The sequence below is a fragment of the Amphiura filiformis genome, chromosome 17 (genome assembly GCF_039555335.1).
Source record: "Amphiura filiformis chromosome 17, Afil_fr2py, whole genome shotgun sequence".
Taxonomy (NCBI): Eukaryota; Metazoa; Echinodermata; class Ophiuroidea; order Amphilepidida; family Amphiuridae; genus Amphiura; species Amphiura filiformis.
This window is the reverse complement of record NC_092644.1, coordinates 12,885,642-12,899,149: the sequence shown is the minus strand read 5'-3', so window position 1 is coordinate 12,899,149 and position 13,508 is coordinate 12,885,642. Positions and strand designations below refer to the sequence as shown.

The window sequence follows — 13,508 nt, the reverse complement described above, 5'->3', positions numbered from 1 at the left end:
TGTTTTTTGTTATGATGTACCTAACAAATATTGCCAATATTTTTTTTTTTTTTTTCAAAATTGTTGTTTTTACCCCAAATCTGTATTTATATTAAGATTTATTGATGTCTTGCCTTCATAAAAATGTATACTTTTATATGTTTTTTTTTTTTTTTTAAAAAATTATTGCACTTTTACTACATGCATGTCTGAGAGTACACAGCCACCTTAACCTATGACCTTGGATAGCTCAATTTGGCAGCCACTAAATGAGTTATAATAAGCTTCTGGTTGAATTCCAGAGCTGACGCCATCAGGCATTGCAAAACTGCAGGATTCCAGGCTTCAATTGCGTCATGTGGGCGCACGTCGCACACTCAGGGACTGACTTAGGAATGGCAATTCTCGAGCACGCCGATCCTCGAGAATTCTATGACCGACTGAACACAACTATTGTTAGTTTTAAGTTATTTTTGGCTGTTTCAAAATCTAATGGTGCATACAATGTACAACATTTGCTGATTATATATCAGGCAGTGCTGCTAATTTAATACTAGGGCTACTTGTTGTTTTTACCTCTAAAATAAAAGGGACGTTTTTATGCTCCCAAAATTTCGGTTGTTTTGTCTTTTTAAACCTAAATTATAGAAATTGTTGTACTTATTAAACAGTTTTTAACAACATTCATTATTTCCTGATAAGATCAATATTTGCAGTTTGGTAAATTATGAATGAATTATGGAGATAGAGTACAAAAAAATCACCTAAATCGGATCAATAAAATAATTAAATTAGAAAAATAACTGAAAAATAATGTCCAAAATGTAAAACAGCCATAGAAGATTCTCCAGTCATCCTTAAACTTGGCTCAATATTGTTACAATTGGACGTGACGATGCACTCAAACTTGGCAGAGATATAAACATGCATTATCTTATCAATCAATAATTCATTTTGAATACGGTAATTCATTTGTATCGCATAATGAGTGAAAAGATCAATCTAAATCTGAAAAAACAAATCTGAATCATATTGGACATGTGGTCATGAGGTATAGCTAAAAATAACAATATTGTGAATCAGTGTGAATATTATCAACTGCAACACTAAAATTAAAATACAGAGAGGCATTTAATACTCTATACATAAAGCTTTTGAACACTTAAAAAACAAAAGCCATTTCTTAAGGGATCAGATAGCGACGTTTGCACAGTATTTTTGTGGGACCTGAGAGCACATCACAGGGGCGGATCCAGGAATTTTCAATAGAGGGGGCGCCGAGCCACCACCGCCGCTGCTGCGGCTCGGCGCCCACACAAAGTCAGGCGCCGCTCTGCAAAAATACACATAGTCAGGCGCCGATCTGCAAAAAATAGAGGGGGCGCGCGCCGGGTGCGCCCCCCTCTAAATCCGCCACTGCATCAGACACACCAAATTGCATTGAATACAAGGAATGTCCTTCTGATATCAAATAATTTAGATTTTTTGAAGCTTGTCATTCAAAAATCATATAGCTTAGTGGAATGAAGTCTCATCGTACCAAAGGTATCAAAGAATGCATTAAATTAACAAAATTCTCCATCTATCTATCGCTTTATTTTGTAATTTACATTTAGTGCCTAAGAAATTGCATTTGTTTTAAGTGTTCTGGTACTTATTGTACGCAGTATGTATGCAGTCTCACACAATCTAATGACAGCCATAATAATACATGTAGAAAAATATTTCATTTTCCAAAATTATTACAGCAATAATAACTTGACAATCAGCATCTAAATTTCGTAACTATATTAAAATTCTGAACTTAATTCAATTTAAAAATCAAATCAAATTCAAAACCTTGTACAATGTATTATAAAATCACACAGAATGGCAAATATTCCTCTTGCCTTGAACTTTGCACACATACTCACCATTGGGTGAATAAACCCTTAAGTTGATGGGTATATTTGAGATGCCCTTGTTGCTACCGGTAACACGATCCGTCTCATTCTCAATCTCCTTCCTGATCTCGTCAAAATCTGTAAATGTCTTGCCTTTTAAATGCAGGAACTCCCCATATTCTGAATAAAAATAAATGGAAACACAGAATTTGTTACCATTTGTTGTACATGTACATCTTACATGTACTTCTCACATGTACAAAATGTATGAATACATAAAATCTTACATCAACCAATAACATTAACAACAAGATATTTCTATAATTTCACCACCCCTCAGACCTTCTATCACTTGGTTTTAAAAACGGGTTCATACAAATAGGTGAAAAGTATTATTTTTAAAATCTTCTGATGTTAGCAAGTCAAAAGTCATCATCATCATCATCATCATCATCATCATCATCATCATCATCATCATCATCATCATCATCATCATCATCATCATCATCATCAGTCACCTGCCAAAGGGGCCTGCATACATGTATATAGAGAATAAAGGTATTGTTTTTAGCTGCTGGAGTGCATCTATCGTCTCATATAACACGGGCGACATCATTATTTTAAGTAAAACAACGAGGCGAAGCCGAGTTGTTTAACGACAAAAATAATGATGTTACCCAGATTTAAACATTCAACATCTTTGCGATTGAAGCCAATAGGAACCGGTGCCACAAGCTATGTACACAGAGTGAGAATGCGCCTACTGAAAGTACACACCGACCAATATCTGTGATTGTATGTCTTGCAATAAGAAACTTCCTCCCACCCCTCCCTCTACTGACTGCATATAATTCTATCATTATTGCATTGTGTGCTGTGGGTGTATGGTCTTCTACTTTGGCCTATCTGTGATAATACATATGTACCTGCCTATTTGTGACACAAATCAGCCTACTTTAATTTCACTAATTAGTAATAGTATGCAGCTATGTACTATTTATTTGAAGAAAGCTTAACTACACTTAATTTTTGTATGAGACTAACCAATTTGTGACTTTATACACACTTTATAGACTTGACATACTAAAATTGGTTGGTGCTCCTGTAAAAAGCAGGGATATACGACCATACTCCTGTGGGAAGTGAAAGATATCTTCTCCAACTCATGTACCTACCTGTATTGGAATTATTGAGCTGGAGAATCAGTGGTCTTCTGGTGACAATGCCAGAGCCTCTGGGAAGGAAATCTCTGTAACAGAATAGACAAAAATATAGTGGCATTAAATATTATGATATATTTTCAAAAGATGACTTTATACTACATGTTGTAGGCCTGCTAGAATGACATAATTTTGGAGAAAAAAATGGGATAAAATCTGTCCTGGGCAATAGAAATGGTCAAAATGACAATGTTCGGTTATTTCTGAAAAAGCCATTTTGCACTTTATAGAATGGGATTATACCACATTCACCAGTGTCATGTGCAGCAATGTCCTGAAACACCAGATGTATATGATGAGTTGATGACATGTCATTAAAATTTTTTGTTTTGTTTTCAGTTTATTTAAGGGTACTTGCCCATCAATTTCATTCAGGGGCGTGTTTGAAAAACGGCACAGCGCATTAGTAAAAAGAATAAAAAATACTAAAATTTTCACCAGGGTTTGAACCACTGCCACCAAGGCACTATGAATGCTAAAGATGCCTACCGTCAGGCCCTCGAAATCCGCGGTAACGCGGCCGCGCCGTTCCCAGAAAAAAATTGGAGGTCACAGAAAAAAAAAAAAAAAAAAAAAAAAAAAATTTTTTTTTTTTTTTTTTTTTTTTTTCTAAGTTTTTTTAAATGTTTTCCTACACACCCACAAACCTGAAAATGACAGAAAATCTGACCTATATTTAATGTTTTTAAATGCATTGCATGAATGTGTTTATAACGTTTTAATTACTTTAAATTGGCCTCGTTTTAATTTTCATGGAAATTGTTATTTTTATTGCTAACAAAATAAAAGACAAACCTTTCACATAATTTTGGAAATTTGAAAAAATTTCTAAAATCCTGGAAATACAAAAAAAAGACATTTAAGTGCAAAAGCTTTTTTCTTCTGGGTAAGAATTTTGTTCTTACATGCAACAGCTTTTTCTTGCAGGGTAGAAATTTGATAAATAGGTCATCATACAAAATGCATGCATGAACCTATTTATCAAATTTCTAACCTGCAAAAAAACTGTTGCATGCAAGAAAAAATTCTTACCCAGAAAAAAAAGCTTATGCACTTACATACATGTATTTTTTTATTTTTCAGAATTTTAGATTTTTTTCTAAATTTCCAAAATTATGTGAAAGCTTTCTCCATAAAAATAGCTATTTTGATGAGATGAGGCTAAATAAAGTAATTGAAACTTTATATATTCATGCATTTAATAATACTAAACATGCTATACATGTAGGTCCGATTTTGGGTGAAATCAATTTCACCCCTAATTCTCTTTTGGGGGTTGGGCAAGGGTGTTAGGCTTGGTTGGGGTTGTATATTTATCGTAAGGTTTGTGAGATGGGTTAGAGTTTGTGTAAGGCCAGGAAAAACATGTTATTAAAATTTATGCTATAATTAGTTGACCATGTCGGAAATGAATCCCACAAGATAATTCTGAAGATCGAGGAAGTCCAACATTCAACTCTTGTTCATTGTTGTATTGTAGAGCATAAAATGTAGCCTATTTTACACATTACTCTTTACAATGCATTCTTCATGCACATTAGTACCCCCCCCCCCCCATGGGAGCCCCCTCCCTCATACCTGAAGAGGGGGGTGTCAAAAATTTTATGAATCATCGTTTTTATATTGTGCATTAAATATATCAATTTCAGCCATGTAGGCCATGTTATTAGGCAAAGAAAAAACTTTGAAGAATGCCTCTCATGTACAAAAGTATAGGAAACTGAACATTTAAAACCACTTTTTTAGGATGAAGGAAGCATTTTTTTCAAAAAAACGTCTGAAACAGGTCAAGAATTACTTTTAACGTAGATATATGCATTTTTTATGTCACGAATGGCCTCTTTTGGGGTGCTAAATCTGCTAAAATCACCTGGGCTCGACCCCTCATGGGGGGCTCTCATGGTGATTTCTTACTTTAAAAAGTCTAAAATCCATGAGTTTCTTAGGCTTTTTGAGCCCCTGGACCCAAAGGACGGGCGAGCGGCAAGGCGCTCACGAATTTCAAAGAAAATTTAAAGCAACATAGTTTAAGTTCCCAGACAGGAAACATTTTTCCTATGCCCTGCCTACCGTGCCACGGTGACTGTGGTTAACATTCGGCGATTTTCAAAGATATACATATCAACACGTTTCTAGTGTATTGAAAATCAGATTTTGGTAGGAATACACTCAATACAGTCATAGAAAGACATATGACTTTACTTGTCTGTTTGTTTTTCATTTAATACAAATTAATTTTGATGAATTGAACTGGTACGACTCTTAGGACTCGTGATAAAGCGACGATTAATTTTGTAATAATAAAATGAAAACGCTGGGTCATTCACGACGTCATTTGTAATTCATATCAAAACCTGGGAGTGACCACACACATCCGTGTACGTGCGTTAATCGATACTCAATGATCCAGACAATACCGTTTGAATATACCGCCCTTGTGTATGCACCTGCTTGACACATCTTGTCACTTGCGGGAAAATATACTATAGGCCTATACCCTATAGCTTACAATAGATACCCCACCGTAAATAGCTCTCTTCATTACCTCGCTGTGCCAGTATATACGCATAGTGTACGCACTTTTGAACCATATTTTGTTCAAAAATGATAGGAAGGGACTGTTTTCAGCTAAAATGTTGGCTATCAGCTGATGCTCAATGATATCGGGAAGTGTTGCAGAAAGGTAAGCGTACTCTTATTTATTCAAAATATCACATATCAATGAATTTAAATTGGAAATCCAAAAAGGAAATGTCAGGTCAAAATTCTCACCTTAGAATTATTGTGAAATAAAATCAAACCAAATTTAGGCTCCGCAAACAACGTCCTATTATTCCCATTGATGTTTGCTACACGTGCATATAATAAATTATGATTTGGGGCCAATTTGAGAAGAGTTAATGCCTCGAGTTTCAAAATACACCGAGTGATGTTTTCTGATCAAAAACATCGACAATTCAAGACTCTGTAAAAACAAATCAAGAATTATCTGGGATAATTGCAACTAAGTATAATGAAAGTTATGATCTAAGCTACCAGATGCATCATTAATTTTCTGACTATGATATTTAGTTGTGGGAAAAGGTAACTTCCCGCCAAAAATTTCAACCAAAAAGAGCATGTAGCCTTAAGGTATTACACCCCTGGCCAATTTTGTGCCTATTTTTGCATTTTTCTCAAAAATTATAGCGCATTGGTGACAAGTAAGATGTATATTATAGGGGCAAGGACTACAACTACTGCACTGGAAATTTTATTTCAGCACAGACAACAGTTGTGGAGTTACAGTCAAAAATGAGGGAAAACCAGTATTTGATCAATAAATCAATAACTACTTGCCTTGAGTTGCTGAATTTTCAGTGCAGTAGTTGTAGTCTTTGCCCCTATAATATACATATCTTACCTGTCACCAGTGCGCTATATTTTTTGAGAAAAATGCCAAAATAGGCACAAAATTGACCAGGGGTGTAGTACCCCCTTAATAATAGGCCTTGACTTAATACGTAATTACGTATATGATTGTAGTAAAAGTGTGTACTATTAGGTGTTTTTATGTATGACATGTGAATGTTTGTGCGTGTATGGGGTGTGTGCGTGCAGGTACACACCCCACAAATCAAGAATTTGAAAGCGCATCTAATCCTTTTCAATTGCTAGAAAAAGTCTGAAATTTAGGGCATCGTGGCGACACCAATGGGCATCCATGGCAATAGTTTCGGTCTTAGCCGGTTTGTGCTCCTCTGTCACTAAACAAACCGTCTGGCGACAACCCTGAAATGATGACAGCTGATTGGTTAATGAATTTCCATATAAAAATGGTTTCAATTGGCTATGGAACCATGTGACTGCGGAATCAGGATGTGATTTGTGCAGAAGTGACACTAAACATTATACTAGAGTCCGAAGTTTACCGCTTTCTAAAACCCATTTTCCGTGTTGTAATCTGTGATGTAAAATTTGTAAATCCGTGTCATGAATAAAGCTTAAAATGTATAAACATTAAACAATGATATTAATGTTACAATAAAGTGTTCAATATCGCGATCAATATGTTTTAATTGGAATACTCTCACGATAATAGATGTTTGGAGGGATATACATTGTAGGGGGTTCATGCCTTGGTAATATACCTTTATTTCTGTATTATTAAACAGTATTTTTATAATAAAAATTGACACACACAACTCATAATTGTTTTAAACATTTATACCTCTTATCTTTTAACAATTTTTACCATGTCATATAAAAATGTCATTTTCCGTGTTGTACCTCCGATTCCGTGACTATTTTCTGTTTTCCGTAAAACGGAAAACTTCGGACTCTACATTGTACCTCCCAGATTTGTAGCTTACCACAAACGCAACATGTACATGTACAAGACTAGACTAGGGACGAGGCGCCAATTGTCTGATATCGCTTTTTCATGCCACAGAAGCCACAACGCGCTCTCACATGCATTGTATCACTGCATAGCTGCCAATCAAACGCATGTGCTGAAGCCCAATACTTGATTGCGGGTTTGATTGACAGCCAAATTACTTCAGTTTTTTACCGACTTGATGTTCAGCCAATCCGAAAAGGCATAATATGGGGTTGTCGCCAGACAGTTTGATAAGTGACGGAGGAGCATAACCGGGTGGGAATGAGACTACCAATTATCCATGGTGCCATCATTTAATTTGAGCCCTGCAGATATGTGTGTGTTGTTAAGTATGGTAGTACTGTTATTGCTAACATGAAATGTCATCAGTGAGGGATATCCCGATTGTAGACCAGATATCATCACAGCATCACCATCTGCTGCAGATGCTGGTCGAGCTATAGTGAAAACATTCCAGGTGAGCGAAAAATTGTGTAGTGTTGAGGTTAAACTCTTTAATTATAAAATGTTTGTTTTTAAACATTTTCTTCTCCTTCTGTTTGTACAAGGCCGAGCAAAAATAAAAACATGTTTCTCGTCCCGGTTTTCAAAAAAAAAAGGAGGAGGAAGAGGGGCTTTTTATTTTTTATCGATTAGGTGTACATACCCATTGGGCTCTGTAAGCTTGCTCATTTAGCATAGAAATTTGAATACATGTAATCGGGGCCGGATTTGCCTTTTGGGGGGCCCTGGGCCAGGCCAAAATTTGGAGGCCCCAAATGCACCGTTTTTAGATTTTACTAGTACAGTTTTTTATGTAGGCTATTTTGGCCCAAAACATGGGGTTTTTTTCGGCTAAAACAGAAGATGCACACTGCACAGGGCAATTTTGGCCCATCTGGCCCTATGGTAAATCCGGCCCTGCATGTAATGCCTGAAAAGAAGAGGTGGGAAAGGAAAAGGGGCCGAGAAACATGTTTTATCTTCAGTTGGTTAAGATTATTAATCATTCAATTGGATATCAACTGCAATGCAAATCAAAAGAGTTGACTGCCCTATTAGACAAATAAGTGATCACACAAATTGGTTATTTGTGTAATTAGTTATGCATCGTTGGTATAATAATTATGAAAACAATTTCAATGAGCACATGTCAGATGGGTAGTTAAAGGTCAAAGTCCATGTATACTGGAATACTGTATAAGTGGTAATTTTCGCGAGGGTTTTATTTTCGCCAATTTCGCGATTAGAGCTCCAACCGCGAAAAATAACACCTCGCGAATGTATGCAATAATGTATTACAAGTATAGGAAAGGACTGGAAAATCGCGAAGATAACATTCGCGAAAATGTTTCGCTGATTCCAAATCGCGAAAATAACTGTACGCGAAAATTACCACTTATACAGTAGTGAGTGACAGCATTTACATGTATATCAATTGCCAGATTTGTACATGCACCAAGTCTAGTATCATCCATGCTAGCATTACTCTCAGGCTCAGCCACTTCAGTATAATATCCAGGCATACATGTACTAATAGAGAAGATATCTTACACTTCCCACAATATATTTCCAAGCAGGGTCAGAAAATCGGCAAGAATCCATTCTTGCAAAGATTCTCGTCAACAAAATTGCAAGAATCTAAATAGATTCTCATAAATATTTCAGTTTATCATACAAAGTTATATGGCGAGAACCGGGGCACTCAACTTAAATTTTGGTAAAAGCAGAGGCGCCAAACATAGGGAACTGAGAACTGATTTTCAGGCAAAATAGGTGCTTGAAGAACTGAAATTAGGGCCAAATTATAGGCTGTTGAGCTAAAAATTTCTAAATTATTTCCAAATTTGAGCTTTAAAAAGAGCTACAATTGTCAGAGTTTGAGGCTCAAAGAACTGGAACAGATCCAAATGTGGGGCTTAAGGAACTGCCAGAGAGCCTGAAAAAGGGACCCTTGACCGCCGCACATACCCGTACCACCTTTACATGTGAGTGCCCCGAGGCGAGAATCCATGGATTCTTGCAAAATTCCACTGGGAGAATTCAAAAGATTCTTGCACTTGCTTGCAAATTTCTGACCCTGTCTAGATTTTAATTTTCTGTACTGATTTGCTATCTAGTGCAACATGGGTCGATCGATAGTGACAAAAAGTACCTCGATGAACAGCGCACATCCCAACCTTGCAATATGTGTTTATTTCTTGACTATCAACCCCTGGGTATCGACTCATATTTTATAGCCAGTCTATTCTCATGTGAAAACAGGAGAGGGGACCTGTTATAGGAGTGTCATTTGTAGCAATGAGGTGATGCATCATGTTGCAAAGGATTCTGGGAAGGGTAAGATATCTTGTCTGACAAGGTAGAATACACAAGGCGATCCACAGATCACAACTCGCCTGCTGTTACATTCTCTATGTTATAGGCCTACTTGTTTCATGTTAATTTAAGTACCGTACATTATTTATGAATGATTTATGTTTGTTTGAACTGATAAAATTCATGAAGAACTAGGGCTGAACTGATAATCGGATTGGATATTGTATCGGCCCGAGTACTTTGATGTGGTTTTGAACCAAATCTGATCTGATCAATTTTGAAATTTGACCCCAGTATGACCTTGAGGGAGCCATAACTCTTTTTGGAGCAAGGTGCATTTTGGGTCAGTCCATGTCAATTCAACAGATGGCTCCCGCACTACCCTCTCAGAATTTCTTTAAATTTCACTCAAATGTTATGTACATTGTACCTATAGCCATTAGAAAAAATCCGCAAGTTTTAGATCCCTAGCCCTTATCGTTTTCCTATAGTGGCCGATCAAAAATTTGGGTGGGGGTCTATTTTTACCATCAAATCTGACTTTTGAAATAAATGGAAGTTGATTGATTGATTGATTGATTTTATTTGGTTCCATAATACAAAATACATAAAAATAGTCCCAAACAGAAATGTTTGGTAGACTCATAACCGGTGCGATCTTACCTTTCCGATGTTGATTAAGATACTTCTTGCATCGATCCCGAGATGCGGAAAAACCAATAGTCATTTTGTCCCACATAAATGAATAAATAACAAAACCCCCGATCCCCGGTGGACTCACCCAAAAGGTGACGCCACACCATATGATAAATCCCTTATCCGACTTGGGATCCCCTACCGGACCAAACTTGTAGGGGTGGCGGGGTCGGGATAATCAACATCGGAAAGGTAAGATCGCATCGGTTATGAGTCTACCAAACATTTCTGTTTGGGACTAGACTCAGTACACCGGTCGATCTTACCTTTCCGATGTTGATTAAGATACTTCTTGCATCAACATCGATCTAGCAAGTAACCGACGGATGGAGGTACAAGATTGGTCAGCATCTGATCAGGGATCGGGAGCGGGTAACGATGGTTTTCGCGAGGTCAGAAAATATTTTCCCCAACGGTCGGGAAACAAAAAGACCACGCGATCACAGACATAAACCTCCTTACTTAATAAGTTTGGTGGTTAAGAATAGCGACACTGGTTCTTACCATGCTGAGTATTCTGTATAGTCTGAAAACCTGGTACCCGTACACCACCGTATTATGATCGCCAGAACAATGTCCCGGTAAACCTCCCGCCCGTCTCTGATTACTAACGTAAAGCGGAAGTATCGTAGAGAAGGGCGAAGGTGGCTTCCGGGACACCGCCTGCTAGATCTCCTCAAGGGACAACCGAGCGGTATACCCAAGATGATGAGATAGCTCAGTGTCGAGGGGGGTCGTGGGACGCGAAACCTTCGCGATCCCCGGACCCCACCAACACCTGGACCAGCCATTGCGACAGCGGCTGGACCGAAAGGCTCTGTAAGGGTGATGAATGCGGTCGTGAGTCCCTCGCAAGGCTTGTGTTCGGAAGAAATAGTGCTGCAGCGCCTTATCGGACACCCCAGCCTATCTTTGGCTTCAGCCGAACCTTGCCCAACCCTGGGGATTGGAGAGGGACGAATGTCGGTATGCACCGTGCCCGTTCAGTAGTCACGAGAACAGAGCGCCCGAAACAGTGTCGCTCCAGTGTTTGTGAACACGGAAGCTAACCTCGAGACCGTGTGCAACTCAGCACCGCCGTCCGAAGCCAACGCCAAACCGGAAAGCCATCTTGAGAGTTACGTATTTAAGCGTCGCTTTTGACGGAAGGTCAAAAGGGTGACCCTTAAAGTAATCTAAGACTGTGTTGGGATCCCTTAGGAGGATCACTTTCCTTTTTGGTAGACACTCGTTGAACATACCGTCGAGGCGTAGACTAATAAGGTAACCATCGGCTATGATAGTCGACCCGTCTCGAAACCTCGGTGAATGGAGAGGACAGCTGACTTATAGCTGGCCCCAGTGGCCCGCTGAAGTCTTGCTTGGAACTTTTCTGTCAGAAACTCCGAACTAGCAGCACAGAGGCTCTAGCGGGAGAGCTATTTGTCTCATTGCACCAAGCGTAGTATGGAGCCAGACTCTGGCTATACGTACGGAGGGTAGACTTCCGTCTAGCCCCGGTGATGAGAAAAACAGCTTCTGATGAAAAGTATCCCTCCGCTGCGTGTTCCCTGGTAAGGGCCATGCAGCTAACTGCAGGTGCTCTAGTGATAGACTGGGTACCTCCGCTCCGGGCATCCGGAGTAGATCTGGTACCTCGGGGAGTGCCAGCGGCCTTGCCGCTAGCAGAATGACAATGCAGTCTTCCCCCCCGATCTTGGCCACCACCCTCATGAGTAGTGAGATCGGAGGGACTGCATAAGCTGTCATCCCTCCCCAGTCTATGGACAGAGCGTCCACGGTGAATGCTTGGGGGTCCGCGACCCTTGAGCAGTACACCGGCAGTGGATGATTGCGATGAGATGCGAACAGATCTTTCGAGGGGTGGTACATCCCTTGAAGATCGTCTGAGCGACCTGCGAGCAAGGGACCATTCTGCTGGTCCCGACACCCTTCCTCGTGACAGATTGTGCGCGAGGATGCTGGTGACGCCCGCGATGTGTATCGCTCTCATCGTAATCTGCCTGAACTTGCACCACCCTATCAGGTGTCGTGCATGCAGGCTCAATCGTGGTGGCCCGGAGTCCCCTTGTCTGTTGGGGTAGGCTACCACGGTTGTGTTATCCGTCAGGACAACGGTATGTGATTCCACGATCACCTCCTCGTAAGCGAGGGAGGTTGATGTGAAACTCTGTCTCTATGGCCCCCATAGGCCCGAGACGGAGTCTCCGTGGATGTGGACCCCCAGGCCCGATTTGACGCTATGGTCGTCACTACGTGACATACCGGGGTGCAGGAAACCTGACACCCTGGGTCAAATTGGGCTGATGGGTCCACCACCAGAGTTCTCTCGCGCGATCTCCGACAACGGAACCGCGAGGGATATTGGTGACGACTGGGCCTGCAAGCAGGCTAGAAGGTGTAGTTGGGTAAGCCTAACGTAGAAACGGCAGTACAGCACGAGGTCTACCATACTGGCCATTAGGCCTACCACCTTCATCCATGCCACAGCGGGTTTTGCCCGAGACTCGGCCAAGAGTCAGGCACACCGCACCATGTTCGTCGCCCGCTCGGGTGAGAGCACCGCGAACCCCTCCGTGAGGGTGATCTGGGCCCCTACAAATAGTGGTGTCTGCGTCGGGACCACGCTGGACTTTTTGAGCTGATCAAAAATCCAGGGTCCCGCACCCACGGACTATCAACCCCATGAGACCCGTAGTCTTCAGTGGAGTGCGTCCGTGATATGAGCCAAACGTCCAGGTAGCAACTGATGTTGACACCCCTGTGCTTCAGGTACGCTGCCACCGCTCTGACCAAGAGTGTTAAACACCCTGGGAGAGATGGACAGGCGGATGGCCGGTATCAAAACTGGTAATTTTGATCCTGTACCTAGAAGCGCAGATGCCTCCGATCTTGAGAGGCGATTGGCATATGCAGATAGGCGTCCGAGAGATCTAGCGATGCTGTTCCCATGCCCCTGATGGGGCAGGCTAGCACCGAGGCGAGAGTCCCCATTCTGAACCTCTTGGGCCTGAAGAACGTGTTCAACAGCCTGCGGTTCCGGATGGGGCT

At 40.4% G+C, this 13,508-nt stretch overlaps 2 protein-coding genes across 5 annotated transcripts in view; one reads left to right on the top strand and one right to left on the bottom strand.

Annotated features, from left to right (window-relative positions):
* The window catches only part of LOC140136955 (dynamin-1-like), a 105,042-nt gene that overhangs the window by 83,430 nt on the left and 8,104 nt on the right, over window positions 1-13,508 (bottom strand). For all 4 annotated transcript variants that reach the window (XR_011856793.1, XM_072158614.1, XM_072158616.1 and 1 more), the window contains exons 2-3: window positions 3,038-3,111; window positions 1,893-2,042 (exon numbers count right to left, since the gene is read on the bottom strand). Coding sequence is in view for 3 of the 4 variants with exons in the window: in XM_072158614.1 (XP_072014715.1) it covers window positions 1,893-2,042; window positions 3,038-3,111 (224 nt within the window). In the remaining variant the exon portion in view is untranslated. The remainder of the gene's footprint in view (window positions 1-1,892; window positions 2,043-3,037; window positions 3,112-13,508) is intronic.
* LOC140136957 (ornithine decarboxylase-like) overlaps window positions 7,711-13,508 on the top strand; it is a 33,273-nt gene continuing 27,475 nt past the window's right edge. The window contains exon 1 of the mRNA XM_072158621.1: window positions 7,711-7,920. The gene's annotated coding sequence lies outside the window, so the exon portion shown is untranslated. The remainder of the gene's footprint in view (window positions 7,921-13,508) is intronic.